At 32.7% G+C, this 20,031-nt stretch overlaps 1 protein-coding gene across 3 annotated transcripts in view; it reads left to right on the top strand.

The window, feature by feature from the left end:
* The window catches only part of LOC106457811 (transcription factor SUM-1-like), a 53,499-nt gene that overhangs the window by 12,176 nt on the left and 21,292 nt on the right, over window positions 1–20,031 (top strand). For all 3 annotated transcript variants that reach the window (XM_013917262.2, XM_022383861.1, XM_022383862.1), the window contains exon 3: window positions 1,677–1,752. In XM_013917262.2, the coding sequence (XP_013772716.2) occupies window positions 1,677–1,752 (76 nt within the window). The remainder of the gene's footprint in view (window positions 1–1,676; window positions 1,753–20,031) is intronic.

Genomic DNA, 20,031 nt, shown 5'->3' with positions numbered 1-20,031 from the left:
TTTATCTACTATTATAAATGAGGTTAATAAATCAATCTACTGCCTGAGTTTGATAGAATAACTCTCGTTTAAGACAATATTGGGGTTAGGATCAGTTTATCTACTATTATAAATGAGGTTAATAAATCAATCTACTGTCTGAGTTAGATGGAATATGCTCATATTTGTTTTTTATAAGTCAGTAAAATGTTTGTTATTATATTTACAGTTAATCTTCAGGGCTGTTGATATGAATCTAGCACGTTTATTTATAGACATTACTAGCATGATGTTGATTTTAGACAAGATTTGCGTAACTTCTTATACTTTCACGAAGTCTAACAATGTAAGGAAGCGTGTCCAAAAGCAACAATAATTTAGTTCTGCATGCCTTGAAAAATAACTTAACATGCTGATAGTATTAACTTAACATATTAATAGTATAGAATTACCGAAGCAAAGGACATTCGAAACAAAAAAAAGACTGAGTTAAATTTCCAAACTAACATAGCAGTTTTTTTAAAGTATTGTGAAAATATGTATACGTTTTAAATAAAAACTGCCATTTTGTTTAACCGACTACCACGTTCAGTGGAAGTCCTGGAATTCAGTCCGTGCAGCATTGTAAGATCCTTTAGCGCAGAATCTACTGAGAACAATTTTCAGGTCAGATTGTCTTCCAGTGATGTGATACGCAGGTATTTCAGAGATGTCGAAAAAAATGTACCATTCGTTTTAGCTTGTGAATCTTTTTCTTCATTATAAATAGAACCTGACGACTTATTTTAAAACGTTGGTTATTTAGTCGTTTGGATGATCATACATGTAGCGCACTATTGTTGTTTGTTATTAAGCACAAAGCTACACAGAGGGCTACCTGTGCTCTGCCCATCACGGGTACCGAAACCCGGTTTCTAGCATTGTAAGTCCGCAGACATACCGCTGTGCCACTGGGGGGCATAGTAGTTCACTAAATGTAAAGTCAGTAGTTAATTTATAAACAAAAACATTGATTTCTTGTAGATATCACCTTCCATGATTATCTCTAATGATGGGTAAGCATTGAGTTTATGGACTTATAACGCTAAAATTAGGGGTTCGATTTCCCGCAGTAGACGAGTGCAAATAACCCATTGGGTATCTTTGTTCTAAAAAAACAAAAACAAAAAACAGAATTAGCTGCATAAGCCCACGTAATACTCACTTGTTCAGAGCGATCCTTAGAAAATGACCTGGTTTTATGATTAATAAGTTCTATTGGATAATAAGTGTGATATGATATTACGATAAGATTGATAATGATTTTAACCGCCTCAATTTTTACTGGCTCGTTACGTGTTTCCAGTTAGATAAATTTTAAAAGGCTTCCATCTTTGACAACGGTGTATGTGTATACAACACAGAAAATGTAGTTGACATATTATTATATACGTTTCTTCGTGAGACACTGTGTTGCAACAGTATGAAGAAATTTTCTTATTAGTCTTGCTGTGATACGATCTCATTTTTTTAAAATTTTAACTTCATACAATTCATAAACCATATAAAAAAATTGTAAGCAGCCTGATTTGAGAGTTCAGAGAAAGCAAAAAAGGAATTGTTTTTTTTGAATTATGAAAGATTAGAAATCACGCAGTTCTTTCATTAATGCGTAACCTGAAAATGTATTCATATATACATTGTTATTTCCTCCTTAGACCATCAACAGTCCTTCCTATCTGAACGAAAGGCTTCACCATTATGGAGAAGCAAACGGATTTTACCCACTTTCTGGTGAGTAGATTTTTTTATTAAGTTCATTCTTCATGTGTTTCAAACCATGATATTTGTTAAGACTACGAAATTAGAAGGTTAATTGGTTTGCCTCCTTTTTGCTTTTCTTTTACACATGTAACTATTCTTTGTAAACTTTGCACACACCTGTCTCTGACTCGATAGGCCTACGATTCATTATATTTTAACACCGAGCGATATTGGTGGATAAAGTGTATCTGTTCTGTTGATATATTTCAGACTCATATCCGAGGGTTAATGTTGTACATTTCCGAGTATATACTAGTAATGTAACTAATATCACTGTTTAAGAGCCTTTTTAATAATCACTTTAAAGAAAAAAAGTATCTTTCTCGTCCTCTGCTTCAAATCACAAAGATGGTTTAAAGTTACATCAAATTTTCGTCTTCTTTCCCATCCTAACAATGAATAATTGTTTTCCAAGTTCACAGTACTTTTTCCGACCCTAAATGTCGTTATAATGGTATTAAAATGATTTGCTCCATCGTGAATTATGCTGCACAACGTTCAAACCGATATCCTCGCCCCCACGGTATATAAGTATCCTCGCTCCCACGGCATATAAATTCTTACTCTATTTTATCCTGAAGGTAGATGAATTTTATCTCATCTAACTCTAACAATAGACAAATTGAGAGTTTTAGCTGACCAACAAGACCAAAGGTTTACGCCAACCAGACTATTACGAAACTTTACTACTTCTTATCCTGACTAAACAAAAGTTTCTCCATTTAAGTGACAATGGATAAAATTAACTCCACCGCACTTATACAGTGGATAAACTTATCACAATACGACAGTTATCTTAGACGAGCGTTATTCTAACTAACTCGCGTAATAGATACATTTACTAACCTCATTTATAATAGTGGATAAATTGATCACAACTCCACTATTATCTTAGACGAGAGTTATTCCATCTAACTCGGATAATAGATTGATTTACTAACTTCACTTATACAGTGGATAAACTTATACAATCCTACTATTATCTTAGACGAGAGTTATTCCAAACTAACTGAGGTAACAGATTGACTTACTAACCTCATTTATAATAGTGGATAAACTGATCCTAACCCCAATATTATCTTAGACGAGAGTTATTCCAAACTAACTCGGGCAGTAGATTGATTTACTAACCTCATTTATAATAGTAGATAAACTGATCCTAACCCCAATATTGTCTTAGACGAGAGTTATTTGGTCCTCGTCACCACGACTATGATCACTATATTAAGTTATGATAGGTAAAAAGATCAAATCATAGAAGCCTATCGTCAACTTACAGTTGTTTATCAAATTCCTTAAGGAAGCCGTGAAATAGTAAATACATTATATTATAATATCTAAAATACACATTTGAAGTAAAAAAAGAAAAGGGATTAATTGAAAAGAGCGGACACTTTTTGGTAACATCTACTTATTGAACTATGGAGTGTGGGAAAATTTCACATTTTTAAGGCTGTAGCTCAAACCTAAACAGGTGTAAGGATCCGAGAAAAGCAAGTTGTCGGAAACTAAAGATATATTGGAAATATACGAACCTCTACACATAACACCACGAGGACATCAAAGATAAATTATGGCTTTTGCTAGATTTCAAAAGAGGCTGGTTAAGTGTTTTGCAGTTTCACTAAGGTCGTTTGTGAACACTTAGATAAATAAACAAGCACGGTGACTCCGATATTTTGGCTTAAGCATGGCGTGTCAAGAGCTAGATAGGGTGATAAACTGTCTAATTGAGTTCACAGGCTTCTGAGAAGAATTATACTGCAGATAAAACTTATTATGCTACTTAGCGTTTGATAAAAAAAACAAAAACTCTTAACTTCAATAGAGATTTTTTCGTATTTTCTTATATTTCTGTTATTTATTTTAATGAAGCCATCGAAGTGAATTTTAAAAGTATGGAAACAAATAATATCCATAGTAAAACACGAGACAGTATAATTAAAAATGATATATTTAATGTTTTTCGTTTTACCTTATTTTTCATCAATATTTATCTTTATGAAGAGTTAGTCTTAAATGTTTGATAATAAACAAATCATGAGTAAAAAATGTAACTTTTTATGAGCCCGATAGATTTTGAATTTTGACAAACGTCTAATGTTTCTAGAGTGTTTATTGATCTTTGGAAACATAAATAGTTAAACTCCCCTTTTGGGGGGTAATGACCTATAAAATTACATACCTTAACCTTCATTTTGGGGGATAATGACTTGAAAGGGTTAACGCATGTAAGCTAGATAGAGCTGACACATTTTATCTTCTTTGATAGATTGTTTAGGCAAAGTATTCATGATGAAACTTTGTAGAATAGACGGTAACTGCCTGTTGTAGAGACACAAGTGTAGAGGATGACGTTTTGAGAGTCTTCCGGCGTCATTAATAAAACAATGTTTGAGGAATCGAACCTGAAGACGAAAGGCAGAAGACTTTCGAAACGTCTACACTTGTGTGTCTACAACAAGCAATTACCACCCATTCTACAAAATTTCAACGTTTTATCTTGATTTCTAATATGACGACATTTTAAATTTTCTTGTTTGTTTATTACTAAGCACAAAGCTACACGATATGATATTTCTTCTCTGTCTATCAAAATATCGAAACCCGATTTCTAGCGTTACTTACCGCTAAACCACCTAGTGGTGACATTCTAGGTAGTAATATAAACTTATATTTCCCAATGTTTAATAACGAGCGGTATATCAGGTGTTCTTTTCACTTACTATAATACGTACTGTCCTAATGAATGGCGTACTACAGGACCAAATTACTTACAAACAACGAGACATCACACAAAACTGGAGCTGAGTTAATCCATTTAATATTCTATTTACTTTCTCCAACATTACAGTGTTCGAGTTTTGTGTATTGAGGCAAAATTAGAAATAAATAAATTAAAGCTAGGTCACAATTTTTTGTAACCAGTTTGACCAACACATTGGTGACAGAAGAGCTAAATAAAAGTTACAGTGATTATGGTCAGGCTACATTTATAGACGAAATTGCTGTTGGTGTGAATCATAGTTAAAAAGTTGACTTTCTGTATTGTTATTTGATAAATTGGTACATAAAATAATGAGAGAATTGAACATTCTTGCTCAGATATAGAAAAACTATAGCACTTATGTATGTTCACAGTATACTTGTGTACATATCACCTATACCTGCTCATCAAGTCAACTTTGATAGTTAGATATTAAAATCTTTTTGTAGTTTCGCAATAATGCCCAGATATTTAGTGAAATAAATTTAAATATTAAATTATTTATTGTTGGTATCTCAACACAGAATCATTTGAAAGTTCAAACTGAAATAACTACTGCTTGAACTAAGCTGCATGACTAAACATGACTATCGGAAACCTTGGCTATAGATGTTTCTTTCTATTTTTTTTGGAGGGGGTATTTCTCGTAATTGGGTCACTACGGATTTTAATTCACAGTAGTGTATAAAAACCTTTCAGATCACATATTGTCTGTTGCAAGTTACTGTCTATGAGTACATTCGTTCAATACTAGAACTCGTCAGCTGGACTGGACTATATAAGCCAAAAGCTTATGTGAAATACTTTTTACAATAAATACAAATTAACCTTAAATGTGGAAAGCTTGCGAAACTATTCGTTTCCACAGTTTTATTAGCTTTCGACATAACATCACTAACCATCATTATCGTTTCTTTTCTTTTGGTTGATGTTAAGTATAAAACTACACAATGAGCTATCTGCGCTCTGCCCACAACAGGCATCGAAACCCGAGTTTTAGCGTCGTAAGCCTGCAGACTTATCGCTAAGCCACTTGGCAGGTGGCAACAATCTATCTGCCTATCTATCGGTAAGCTGTTATTACAAGTGAAATTTACCTTACTGTGTAAGGGTAATTAGTAACTACTGTTCTGTAAATAATACGCTGAAACTAAAAGACTGTATAACATGTAAATGACCAAGAATCTTGTCATGGCATCTTGAGTCACTCAGTCCGTATTTAGGTTCAGATTGATTATTATTTAAAAAAACATTAACGCTGACATTAGGCGAATATTACCACTAAAAATATTTTCCTTTCTTTTAAAAAGACATAACAAAGGATTATACCTTGATGCACTATAAACATGATATTTTTGGTTCTGTATATAAAGACTCAGTTTAACAGTGTTTTGGAGAAAAATTACTTAAATATATATATATATACTCAAAAGCTTTATACTATCTTGAACTTTTACACTGAACATGATAACACTGAAATAGAAAGCATTCTAAAAGTAATTTTATATGGAACTTAAACTCACGTCAGACATAAAATGTTTATTAGATTTGTTCAGATTTGTACTTACATTCGAACGATAAACATAAAGACCTAATAGTTATGTTTTGTATTGTTTGTTCGTTTTCCCGATTACCTAGTTTAAACTCAATGATACGATGATGAATATCAAGGCTCAGTAGTTTTGTGTTCAAAAATATTCGTTTTTACTATCACCGCATCTGGAAGTTAGTATTAAGTTCACGTGTAGAGTTTTACATAGTAAATCAAGCAAAAGTTGTATCATTAATGCATATTATATTATATCGTAATAATCAATATTCAATAACTAAGTGAAAACTTCATAACCGGGACAGAAGTCTCCGTATTGGTATACCTGTTGCCATTTCTTTTAGCTACTGTACTTAACGTCATTTTCTCTTTTTTTCTTTGTTTAAAGTGCTATAATATAGATCAGATCAACCAATTTGTTCTTCATTGAATCAAAATTTATTTCAGACTATAGAACCTAATTAACAGAAACTGTCGTTGATTTTTCTTAAAGCAAATTACTTGATTACGTCTGATATCTTATTCAGACATGTTTAAACCTCTAATTACATGTTTCACAACCACATGTATTTTGAAGCTGTATTCTGTGGAAGTCATTAACACAACAATAAAACAATGTTTGAGGAATCGGAATTCACGCGTTTAGACGGAGCTCACTTACAGGGATGTATTTTGAGATGTACTTCACGAACACGACTCCATAATGGGTTGCTTACAGCTTGTTAATGTTTATGTTGAGGTGTCACTAATTAAGAAAGGAAGAAACGTGTGAATTCAAAAATAAATTTGTTAAATGTTTTATTCCCAGTTTCGTATTACAAAAAGTCTTTATAAAAGAGCAAAGGCCTGGGCCTGTGCTTTAAAAATTTTGTTGTATGAATAGCCAAACGATAAAGATTTAGACTTATTTGCAAGAACAATTTATTCTCACATAGATTGAAAAGTATCACGATAAAGAATTCAGCATTTAGTAAACTCCAGCTTATGTTTGATGTCTTGTGAGTTGTAACTGGTCAACACAGCATTTAGTAAACTCCAGCTTATGTTTGATGTCTTGTGAGTTGTAACTGGTCAACACAACATTTAGTAAACTCCAGCTTATGTTTGATGTCTTGTGAGTTGTAACTGGTCAACACAACACTATTATAGTTAAAACCTATTATTTCAATACAGTAATTTTGTATTTTACAAACCTGACATTTTGGTTAAAATCAAATGGGTTTGGCAATGAAGAATACGCGATATATAAAAACAATAATGTTAAGAGAACTACAGAGACTAGGGAAATGTATGAAATTTCTTCTAAGGCACTGTTATTAATGCATTTTATTTTATTTTATTCGCAACTTTCGACCTACAGCATACTTAATTGATTAACCTTTGAACCAAACTAAACATTACATGAACAGAATTAGATTTTCTTAGAACATTATATGGACAGAATTAGATTTTCTTAGAACATTAGATGGACAGAATTAGATTTTCTTAGAGCATTATATGGACAGAATTAGATTTACTTAGAATAGTATATGAACAGAATTAGATTTACTTAGATCATTAAATGAACAGAATTACATTTACTTAAACATTATATGAACAGAATTAGATAGTTTGGTGCTTGCTAGCAGTGACTAGTGTTCGTGTAACTGTTTCGGGGTATCATCAGCTGGTCCAATTTTCTCTTTTCGGAAAAACCAACCAATGAACAATAGGATTCTTAAATTTGGATTAGTTTCGTAAGTAAGCATTTAAGTCAATATTACGTGCACTACATTCAGTGTTTATTACAGGCACTAATATAAAAAGTTAAATGTTTGTTATGTGCAACTGACGGTAATAAACAAAGTGTAATTTCATACTATATTCTGTAGTAGAAGTTATTAGTATAATATACACAGCTAAAACATACAACATTATAAAACATAAGATTGTAGAAGCATTACTAAATAGACAATGTTTTGTTGAATGGGAAGAAAATTTAAAATGTGATACTGTTTGTTTAATGCTTTTTATATAACATATCGTATGTATTCAAACTTAATGCTTAATCATACTATAAGTTAGAAACATGATCCTTTGCTACATGAGTGGAGTTTAGTTTCGTATACAAATTCATTAACTTTTCATGAGTGGAGTTTAGTTTCGTATACAAATTCATTAACTTTTCATGAGGTTTCGTATACAAATTCATTAACTTTTCATGAGTGGAGTTTAGTTTCGTACACAAATTCATTAACTTTTCATGAGTGGAGTTTAGTTTCGTACACAAATTCATTAACTTTTCATGAGTGGAGTTTAGTTTCGTATACAAATTCATTAACTTTTCATGAGTGGAGTTTAGTTTCGTATACAAATTCATTAACTTTTCATGAGTGGAGTTTAGTTTCGTATACAAATTCATTAACTTTTCTCGATATTGTAAGTTTTATGGAATGCATTATAACTATTATTGCTCCATTTATGCAGAAAACAAGAAAACGTTTCTGACATAATATTATTAAGGAATTAAATCTAATTTTAATGAAATACAAGGAAATCTTAATTCTGTAACTTTACTTGTACTCTTTTGTCCTAAACTGTTAGTTAATGGAACATACAAGTTAATTTAGAAGACACACAAATAAGGCGTTATAATGTGACGGTTAAATGTAATCACTGATAAAGAGTAGCCAAAGAGTTGGCGGTAAGTTGTGTTGACTAGATGCTTGTCCTCTAGTTTACCATTTTAAAACTAGAGACGGCTAGCGCAAGTTGCCCTCGAGTAGTTCTGCTCAAAACTCATAAATAAACAAAAACAGTGTATGTTAGATATACACGACTGTTCATTTTAAGTTTAATACTAAGATATTATTTAGTTTATATTGTGTGTGCATTAAAATAAGTTATTTTTAGAAGTCATAGTTATGACAGGTTTGCTTACATAACTGTTTATGAATCATTTGTTGTGTAGTTCAATTGTTGTGAATTAACGTCACGTTTCTCAAACCTGCTGAATTTTTCTTGTTGCTGTAAGTGAGTATTGTTACATCATAACGTATCTTAGTATGTAGAAAGTTGTAGGCCTATATATATATATACATATAGACGACCAAGTTAGTGCAAGTAAGTAAGTTAATGAAAGTAAAAGAAAAAGAGATAGAAATAGATATAGACTGGGTGATCGTGAGTTTAGCCATAAAGTGTGTATAGTGGCGACTCTTAAAGTATAATAATCGCAGACTGTATTGTAATAACAGAGTGGAGAAGAATAATTCTCATTGTCATTTGGGTAACTCAAGTAACTGAACCATCTCGTGTGGACTTTTGACGAAAAAGAGAATTATTTAAAGCTCTGGATTCAACTATGGTAATTAACTGTGTAACGAACATTTGTATATATGTTTGACTTGTTTTGATATACTATTTTAAAACAAGTGGACTGTGTGCTGTTTGTTTATTTTGGAAATTTATCGCCAACGATTCACAGACACCTACTTTAAAGACTCGCAGTCCTATAAAACCCAACAGTGTACCTGTAGCTTTATCGGATAAAAGGTTTTTAAAATGAGTACGTAAGAAATAATTAGCTTCGACTGTGTTTATTGTTTTGTCCTAGCCTACCTATAAACCATTAACACATGGTGCATACAGGATGTCCCAATGATGTTACTGTTACAAAGTAAGGGAAACATGTTGAATGCTGTGGCATAAATGAACAGCCCGCCAAATGGGCTGGTGACGTTTCGACCCGCTTCTGTGTGTATTTATGATCAGATAATTTTACCTGCTACGTCGGCTGGTGACGTTTCGATCCTCTTCTTTGTGTACTTCTGATCACCACCATTTTACCTGCCACGAAAGCTGATGACGTTTCGATTCACTTCTGTGTAATTCTTATCAGGTCGGTTACTTACCAAGTCACGTGGCAAATTCTTTAATTTCGCAAATACGTTCAGATGTACTATGTATCCCAGAGAAGGGAGACATGGTTAAAATTTCAAAACGAAACAAGACATATTTGTGTTACAATTAAAGCGTCGGTACACGACTTCAAGTACTCGAGGAATGCTCTAAACCGCTCATTATATATATATATATATATTTTAAGAGTTTCATTAGATCATAGTACGTGTAAGGTCAAGCATATATATTTTAATTATTGTGTGTAATATTTTAAAATGTTGTTTCAAAAAAAGAAAGTATAGAGAAATTCTATATTCGGCTACTTTCCTAATTCATATGACATTTTTTTAGTTGGACAATATCAGTTTTGTCATGTAACTCTTCAAAAACTCAAGTTTTATCCCCATAAATATTTATTTTACTTACTTCATCGTTCCCGCTGTGGTTCAGTGGTAAATCTGAGGGCTTATAACACTATAACTTGAGTTTCGATACCTACGATGAGATCTCCATAAATATTTATCTTAATTACTTCATCGTTTCCGCGGTGGTTCAGTGGTAAATCTGAGGGCCTATAACACTATAAAATAAGTTTCGATACCTACAATGAGCAGAACACGGGTAGCCCCTTGTTTATCTTTGTGCTTTCCAATAAACAAAATTATCTCACAATTCTTTAGGTGAGGAAGCTTTATTACACGAACATGTGAGACATTCCGGTTGCAAAGTCATATATGTAGCTATTTTAAATGACTTTCCTGGTTGCATGTCATCTCAGGATTCTTGGGCAATTGACATCATAAAATAACTCCTCATATGAGCTCATGAAATGAATTTTATGGTAATACGACGCACTTGCCCCAGTGAGATTGGTCACTGTTTATAAGACCAATTTCAGTTGAGTTTAAATTCGTGTTTACTACTTGTCTTCTAAGAAGACGATTTTTAAAATAAACTGATAAACCTTAATGTAAAATAATTTCTACACAAACACCTACTGGTGTTGAATCTTTTTTTTGTATCTTATATCGCTAAGGATCCAAGAAACATTCGATTTTACCCTTAGTGAATGAAGCTATACATTCTGAAAGTGGTCGGGTTCTTTAACTATGAGCTAAAGCTTCTGTGGCTCTAACTGGTTTCCAGTTGTCATGGAAATGGAGCCAATATATACTTGCAAGATAGTCACACTAACATTATGTACAGCATGATATACCTTACCAAATCAAATTCCAATGCCAATATGAGCATCGTAACATAAACTTGATCTTTAAATTGCGTTTTTTTGTATTCCATGGCCAACTTTTAGTGTATGTTGAGGTCAGAGTATGCAATAAACATTTTACTACCTTTAAGAATAAAAAAAACTAATAATAAAAATAAATAGGGAATATTTAAAGGTAGTTTATTTGAAGCATAATGGCTTATGTAAACTTACCTGACTTTCATATATCAAAAACGCTTGAACACGAATAAAGCGCTATTTTCACTAATCCACAGAAGGTTGATTTATTTAACCGTCACTATTATAACGAGGGTTAAAATTTAAATATTGAACAAATTAAACTACTAGAGAAATTTGTTATGAAATATGGCTGTTAATATTGGATAGTGAATCCCAATACCAGCTGAAAACTATAGTTACGAGTTATATCAGCCTTGATCAATTCTACTAAGCAGGACCGTTTTATCCAATGGGCAGAAGGGGCGGTTGCCGAGGGTATAATAAGATAATAATAATAATAATAAATCAGTTTTTTAATATTTTTCATTTCTTATTTACTTAATTTTTGTTATCACTAATAAATTTGGTTTGTCAAGTTGTATGGTATTTTCTTAAAAGCAACGGTACAAAGGGGGGGGGGGCAATAGTTATACTTCGTCCAGGGCCGCCCCCCGTGTCTTAACGCAACACTGTAACTACGTCGATGCTAGATCCAAAGAACTTCATATGTTTTGTTTTTTGGATGTGGAAAACAGCTTGGTTTATACAGACAAATTTGTATTATTTCAAGTCAAAAGAGTGTATGAGCTAACTAGCTTTCAAATTAGAAGTAACACCCAGTAATCGACAATACATTTGACCCAAGGAAACACACAAATAATGCAATAAGTATTTACTGTCATATTTTGATAACTGATGACTAAGTGCTAGAAAAACAGAAGAGAAAAGAAGAAGGCGGGGAATAAAAAAGTATTTACTAAAAACAAAAATTCAAAACAAGAACTTTTTGTTTTAGTTTACACAGTAAAATTAATTTTACGTGAAACTAGTCTACTGTTGTAGTTTCGTTTTCCGTTTTATTTGGAAAGGTTGCTAGGATTCATTTCGAAGTGGCCTTGTATTATACTTTGATTTTGAAGAATGTGGTTAAGCTTTAAGTGACACAGAAAAAGACAACATAAAAGATTAGGGTACTCGTTTTTTGTTAATTGTATCTGTCTAAATCAAATGAATGTCAAAGTTCTATATAAGTTTTGAAATTGCGTTATATTTTGTGTACATAAACCTATAGTGCGAAGAACATTTCAAGATACAGTCTCAAATGCACTGTACGTCAGTCTCAAATAAAATTAATTTTATTGTGTAAACTTAAAAAAGGTTGTTGTTTTTAATTGTATTTATTTATGATTTTGTCCAAGAAGAATTTAATTCGCAAATTTGTTTAACTTAATGATTTAAGACAATAGTGTGCCTTGTGATGGAAGAAAAATAGAGAAATTTAAATAATTTATAATTTTGTATCATGTACTGATTTCCACAATAATATTGGCTTATCTAGTTATTTATTAAATGCAGTTAACACATTCTCCAAGACTGTTTAACTCAAGTAAAATATTTAACAGAGAAACCTTAATTCTACCTCTTTTTTTTGAGCTCGTTTACTACAGTAAGAAAAAAAAACGAATAAAATACGGTTGTTACTAAAAAATAAAATAATACAGAATATTCCTGCTGGTCTTGACTGAATGGAATTTCCATAATTTTATTTATTTATAATAGTACATATTTTACCTTTCATCACTATTTTCTTTTATCTGCTAGTCTGAGATTAATCGAGATCCTACTTTTTGTGAATCTTTCTTCATCGTCTCATAATTCGTGGCTTTACTTCTCTTATCCTTCTCACTCATGTCGGAAGTTTATTTCAACACTTTCAGTTATTTCATATTTCCTACATTTTTTATATTCCAAGAAGTCTGCCACGGCGGCGTGTATCTCAACAGTTTTGTTTTTCGCTTCTGTTGATTTAATTCAGTGCTACCGATAACTAGTTGGTTGCGCGGAGCGGTATCAAGTCAACGAGGGTTACTGAATGCATTAGAATGAAATGCAGGATTATCTAGATTGAAGACCTAAAAATATCGTGTCTGTAATCTTTTAGTAGATTCTCGTGAGCGCTGATCCTCATTTATTTAGGAGAGAAACATATCTGTCCGAGCTTTAGAAAACATTTTTATAATTACCGCATGAAAACGAAATGAGTGTTCAAAATTAAGTCTTGTTATTACGGTTTTAGTGTTCGGTGTCTCTACCCGATGGGCTGTTTGCTAATTACAATCATTACGTAAATTAGTAAATTACTTTCATAATTCTGCTTCTTGTAGAAAGACAATCTGCCATCATCTGGATCTAATTAAGCCTTCTCGGTTCCGCTATGAAGAGTTCCAGCAGGCTGTGTCAATAGGGAACACAGTGAGATATCAGGCATAGCAAGACTTGTGGTTAGCTTCGCTAAGAAGCAAGTCCCGTGTAGAATCTTCAATACATCCATGTGTACGCAATTAGCATGTTAAGAAAAGGAACACATGGATACACCAACTTCAGTGTAGCTTTATGCTTACGCAGGGACACATTACTAGATACCCTTTAATCTCATTTCCTGAAGAATAAATCCTTTTCACCGTGTTTCATAAACAAGACTTGCATCAATTTAACAAGAACATGACTTTGTACCAAACATTTTTCTGACACTTTACCAACATTAGCAGGTTAGCATTCGGACATACTAAGCACAAGATTTTGGTAGAATTTATGAAGTGTACAACAATAAACGTATAAAAGTCATTCATTCTGACGCTGAGATCTTAGTTGCCTGACTACAAAGTAAGAGATGGTTTCATTACGTAATGCAATAATTAGATATTTATTAAGGTATGTTAATAAATAGAAGTCCTTATCAGTTAGGCTTCTAGAGTTATGAAACACAAGAAAGATAAAAAACTCGGACATAGACGCATATAGTTTTCTAAAAATATCTTAATTCATACGCATAATAAAACATTGACATCATTGCAGTTTTGTTGTTTCTAAGATTTGTCAGTTATCATTTCGTTTTCCTTTGTCTTTTATTGTGGTTATCTGTCTAAATCAATTCAGTAATTCATCTATTTATAAGTTTTGAATCTGAGTTATATGCTGAATAGTAAACCTGGTGAGAAGAGCAATATCACTTCATTGATATGTTAACCCGACCAAGATACCTATAGCTGTGTTCATCCATTTACTATCTAGGAAATATATCCCAATTATGTATATGTTAATTCCTTTATTACTTATAAAGTCAACCCCAACTATAGCCGTGTTCACCCCTTTATTGTTTCATAAAATACACCCCACTTATACCTATGTTCATCTTTTTAATTGCCAATAAAATATATCCTAGTTATAACTATGCACATCTCTATGTTATCTATGATGTGTATCCTAGTTATAACTATGTAGACATCTTTGTTATTTATTATATGTATTCAAGTTATAACTATGCATATCTCTTTGTTATCTATGACGTGTATCCTAGTTATAAGTATGTACATCTCTTTGTTATGTATGAACTGTATACTAGTTATAACTATGTACATCTATTTGTTATCTATGACGTGTATTCAAGTTATAGCTATGTACGTCTCTTTGTTATTTATGACATGTATTCAAGTTATAACTATATACGTCTCTTTGTTATCAGCCCAGATTTGACAACCATAAAAGCATGTAATGCACAATAACTTTTCATATATGATAAGTATTTACATCTAAAACTTATTCCTGTTTCAAATCTATGGATATGTCTTTATTTATTTTAACAGTTAATATGGTTAACACTATAAGTATCAAGTCCCACAGAAGAGATAGCATAAAAGGTTTTGGCGTGTTATAATCTCTTTTTTGCCAAACTACTACAAATAAAAAAGCTTCCGTCCCTAAGTTTAATAAAGTAATAGTGCAAGCTTATATGTGAAGATTTTATAAAGTTTTGATTAACAGCTCAACTAACAGAAGTGATGCTACACGAAGTGTAAGTGGAGAGATATTTCAGTCTTCATCCTGCTCTTGTTTTCGGTAATTCATGATGTTTCGGTTTAGACATTTATTACGCCACGCGTAAGACGTAATTGTTCCTGAATTATCGGAAAGTTGAATTGTCCCTTCATGAAGGTTTCGTCATTCTTGTTTATACTCTTGAATTTGTCCAGGAAATGTCTTTTGACATCAGGTTATGGATCCATAATTATCAGGTCATGAATCCATATTACAGTTCATCCTCACTTCGACTAACTATCACAGAGTTGTTAATGGTGATCGCAGTATTGTATTTTGCAGAAACACGATTTACATTAGTTGATGAGTTCTGAGGTTTATCAGGAGTGTGCTCTTTTATGAGAAAGGTCTCTACAAAAATGTAATATTTCTGTCACAACTAACAACTGTGTGATAGTTAGTCAAGCTGAAAATGAACTTTACGTAAGGATCCAATTTTTGATTCAATAATTTAATGACTGCTATATTATATGTACAGGATAGATATATTTTGGTGTTTCTCTATTAGTGGGTTAAAGCTATACGTGTCTAAAACTTTATACTGGTTACACTCTAAAATACTATCAATGAACTGGTTACTTAATTAATTGTACTTGTCGTAAGACAAAAGTATGAAGCATATCACATTTTTAACACAATATTTCCTTAGGGATTTTCAAGAATTAGAAAAGTGTATAATAATAATAATGGTATTTCAACCACACTATGTTCACCGTATTCGCTGTCGACGACGCGTTTTGCTCAATCCAGAGCTCATCAGGCCGACTGTAACACAGCAAACATAGTAGTGATCGGAATATTGTTTGTGTAATTACAAAAGAAACTAAAATTGTTTTATTAGTGTATATATCCAGATCCGTAGCGTTAAAACTCCTTATTTTCACATATGTCGATAAAGTATTAAAACTTGCACAATGGTTTACAATTCTAGACCTAACTATCTTCCCTCTAACTATCTATCCTATCGTTCTGGTTCCTTCAGTTAAAGGTAGACGTTCTTGTATCACAATGCCATCAGTTTCAGGACAGAAGCCATGCACGCGCCTGGTCAATGCGACCATGTAGCAAATCACTGGCCAGGAGTTTCCACAACCACGTACAGCCGGATACTCATGGAAATAATGATGGCGTGAACCGACGACTGCTGATAGGTCTGTAGTACAATACGGTCTTGTGAACCAAGCCAGCTCGGACACACGCTAGCTAGGTTCGGGAGCTTGTCTATTTCAGAACCTGAAAAATCTTATCAGAACTTTTAAACATTAAGTTCGTATACAAACGCAAGAATTTCGCGAAATACTGTGTGTGAAATTTAAGTTCTGAGACGGCATGACTAGCAGATAAATTATCTTACTACCAACCTGCTTCCAGACTGAGATAATTATATCAACGAGAAAAGGGGGCGCTAATTATAGTATTTGTGTAGTTCCGGATTCTCTCTTTCACGTGTGATTTGATTTCAATGCTAATAAGTGTATGTGTTTGCTTTTCTTCTTTTTTTTTTCTTTTTTCAAAATAAAATTACGGTAATAAAATTGGATTATATGTTGGATTACTATTGCTGTCACACATGGTAAGCTTTATAAAAATACCGGGGTGGTGGTGGCGATAATTAGAATGGGGGCGTTAATTAAAAACAATACGGTATATTCCCTATAAGCTTGACGTCTGAAAGGGCGAGTATGTGTCAGGGACGGGATTTGAACCCGCGCCCCTCAGATTGTGAGTCGAGTACATTAACCACCAGGCCAACTATACTGTCCAGTTGGTTTTAGATAGAATAGCTTTCTTATTGGCCGTTTAAATTTCTATCTCTTTTTTTTCTTTTACTTTCATGAACTTACTTACTTGCACTAACTTGGTCGTATATATATATAGAGAGAGAGGCCTACAACTTTCTACATACTAAGAGACGTTATGATGTAACAATACTCACTTAAAGCAACAAGAAAAATTCAGAAGGTTGTAAATTAATCATAAGAGGCACGCTTATGCTTGCAAAAAGGAGTTTAGCTAAGTTATTCAACCTGTTAGAATGTAATTTTTATGGTGTGTCATCTTGTCCCTTTCAATCTAGTCAAAGCTACTACTATTAGAATATAGTTTATATGGTGTGTAAACCTATGCCTTTCAATGTGGTTAAACTTACTCTATTCCTGTTAGAATGTAATTTTTATGGTGTGTCATCTTGTCCCTTTCAGTGTGGTGAAATTTACTCCGATTAGAATATAGTTTATATGGTGTGCCAACTTGTACTTTTCAAGCTGGTTAGCCCCCCAGTGGCAGGGCGGTATGTCTGCAGATTTGTACTGCTAGAAACCGGGTTTCAATACCCGTGGTAGGCAGAGCACAGATAGCCCTTTGTGTAGCTTTGTGCTTAATAACAAACAACATCAAGCTGGTTAAACTTACTCTACTCGTATTAGAATGTAATTTTTATGGTGATCAACTTATTTCTTTCAATCTGATCAAACTTACTCCAATTGGAATACAATTTATATTGTGTGTCAATCTGTGCCTTTCAATTTGTTCAAGAAAGTCATATTGGGCTCTTAAATTCGAAACTGCTATTCGTTCGAATATATAAGCCCACCGAATAAGGGCAAATAGGTAACCACGTATTCATTATGTGTATGACAAATTTGAAAAAGTCACCATTTTTTTAAATATTTTTATGAATGTTATTCATTCGTCTCGTGTAAAACAAATGATAATATATCTACCACAAATCTGACTCAATTAAGGAAAATGCGAATTTTTTTATAACCTCAAAAGCTCTTAAATCAACCTTCAAGAAAGGGAGTCATATAAAAACATATGCTTGATAGTTTGTTAAGACTGAATGGACTACTGGGTTAAACTTTGTTATTTGTCGTACAAGACATTGATCGACAAAACTGCTAGTATTATTAGACCGTCGTTTTGCAATTCACTATGTTTGCGTGGCACCCCAAATTTCTGCTGAAACATTCTTGCTTTTTTTTTATTTAACCAGTGCCATGTTTTTTAAAGAATGATACACAAAACAGTGCCAAAACTGTAACTTTTTTGTCCTCAGAATAGACAGATAGCGACAAGAGAATCTGTTTTTTAACACCCCAGTATTTTTCTTCAACCAAGGATAAAAAAAAAGAAAATAGCAAAAAATATCACTTCTGCGGTGAACCCCGTGAAGCATATTTAAGAATGATAATTTCCTTATCGTGAAGAATGTTTTAGGAAGATAATTTTCCTACCGTGAAGCATGGTTTAGGAAGATAATTTCCCTTCCGTAAAGCATGTTTTAAAATTCTTTTAGCTGGACAGTATCAACTTGCTTAAACAAAAATAAAAAAAATGGGGGAAATATAGAATTTTCTATTAAAAGTTCTTTAATAAACTATTTATATGTATAAAATATAAAAAACTATAAAAAACACCTTTTGCTAGTTTTTCTTCTTTTTCTATTACTAACATGAACTTCCCCTTTAAGTTAAGTGATATTTTAGTAACATTTTCTTCCGTGAACGCCCTCTAATGTCCAGGGTCCTTACTTTGGAAATGTGCGAGCGCATGGTTATAAGATCAGTGTCGGTGAAAAGAAGTCTCTACGAATTATCTAATTAGCGATGGTGAAAATAAATCGTTTCGTTTTACTGATTCTATTCTATTAGTAAAGCTTCTGTGGGACTGTAACATGCAAAAGTGTACATTAGTGCTTTGCTTTTTTTTTCATAAGTTTTCAAGATTTTGGACTATCCCTAGAAAATGGTCGTGTTATATCTTTGCTTAATACTGTAATGCGCTTCTAATAGTATGAAAATGTTAAATATTTTCTAACTGTTTGATGTCATACAACACAAGAATCCTTTGTATAAAACTTATATACTAAATACACAGTATACCGAGTGGGTCATACATACTAAACCCTCAGTAGGGAAACAAAACTACAAGAAACCCAACAAAACATTCTTAATGGCTAATCAGTATACCGAATGGGTCATACCAAACCCCACGTAAAGGGAAACAAAACTACAAGAAACCCAACAAAACATTCTTCATGGCTAATCAGTATACCGAATGGGTCATACCAAACCCCACGTAAAGGGAAACAAAACTACAAGAAACCCAACAAAACATTCTTCATGGCTAATCAGTATACCGAATGGGTCATACCAAACCCCACGTAAAGGGAAACAAAACTACAATAAACCCAATAAACTATTCTTCATGGCTAATCAGTATACCGAATGGGTCATACCAAACCCCACGTAAAGGGAAACAAAACTACAATAAACCCAATAAACTATTCTTCATGGCTAAGCTATAATCACATGATAACAGAATCATTCTAACGTTACAGATGTTAAAATGTGTACCTCTATTATTAAAGCATGTGTAACGTAAAGGTCCCTGTAAAGTTCCATATGAAATAGAACTGAATTAGTTTCTTTACAGGATCTATATTGGGAAGTTCGTTGTGTCTCCTTCTGTAGAGCCTTGTTTGAGGATATAAATGTTGTTGTTTTACACTTTATATACCTATGTTTGTTATATCCCAGTTTCGGTATTCAGTAAACTTCCATTTATTTCCTGACACACAGCTTACTGAAATTTAACTGCTCTAAATTAATTGCCATCAAATGGACTGGTGTGACACATTATCTAGTTAGGAAATTATTTCGGCCTTGTAACGATCAAGTAGAGTAAGTTTAACCACATTGAAAGGCATAGGTTTACACACCATATAAA

The sequence above is a fragment of the Limulus polyphemus genome, unplaced genomic scaffold (assembly GCF_000517525.1).
Source record: "Limulus polyphemus unplaced genomic scaffold, Limulus_polyphemus-2.1.2 Scaffold376, whole genome shotgun sequence".
In the NCBI taxonomy this organism is placed as follows: domain Eukaryota; kingdom Metazoa; phylum Arthropoda; class Merostomata; order Xiphosura; family Limulidae; genus Limulus; species Limulus polyphemus.
The sequence above is the reverse complement of the archived record's forward strand: the minus strand, read 5'-3'. Positions and strand labels throughout refer to the sequence as shown.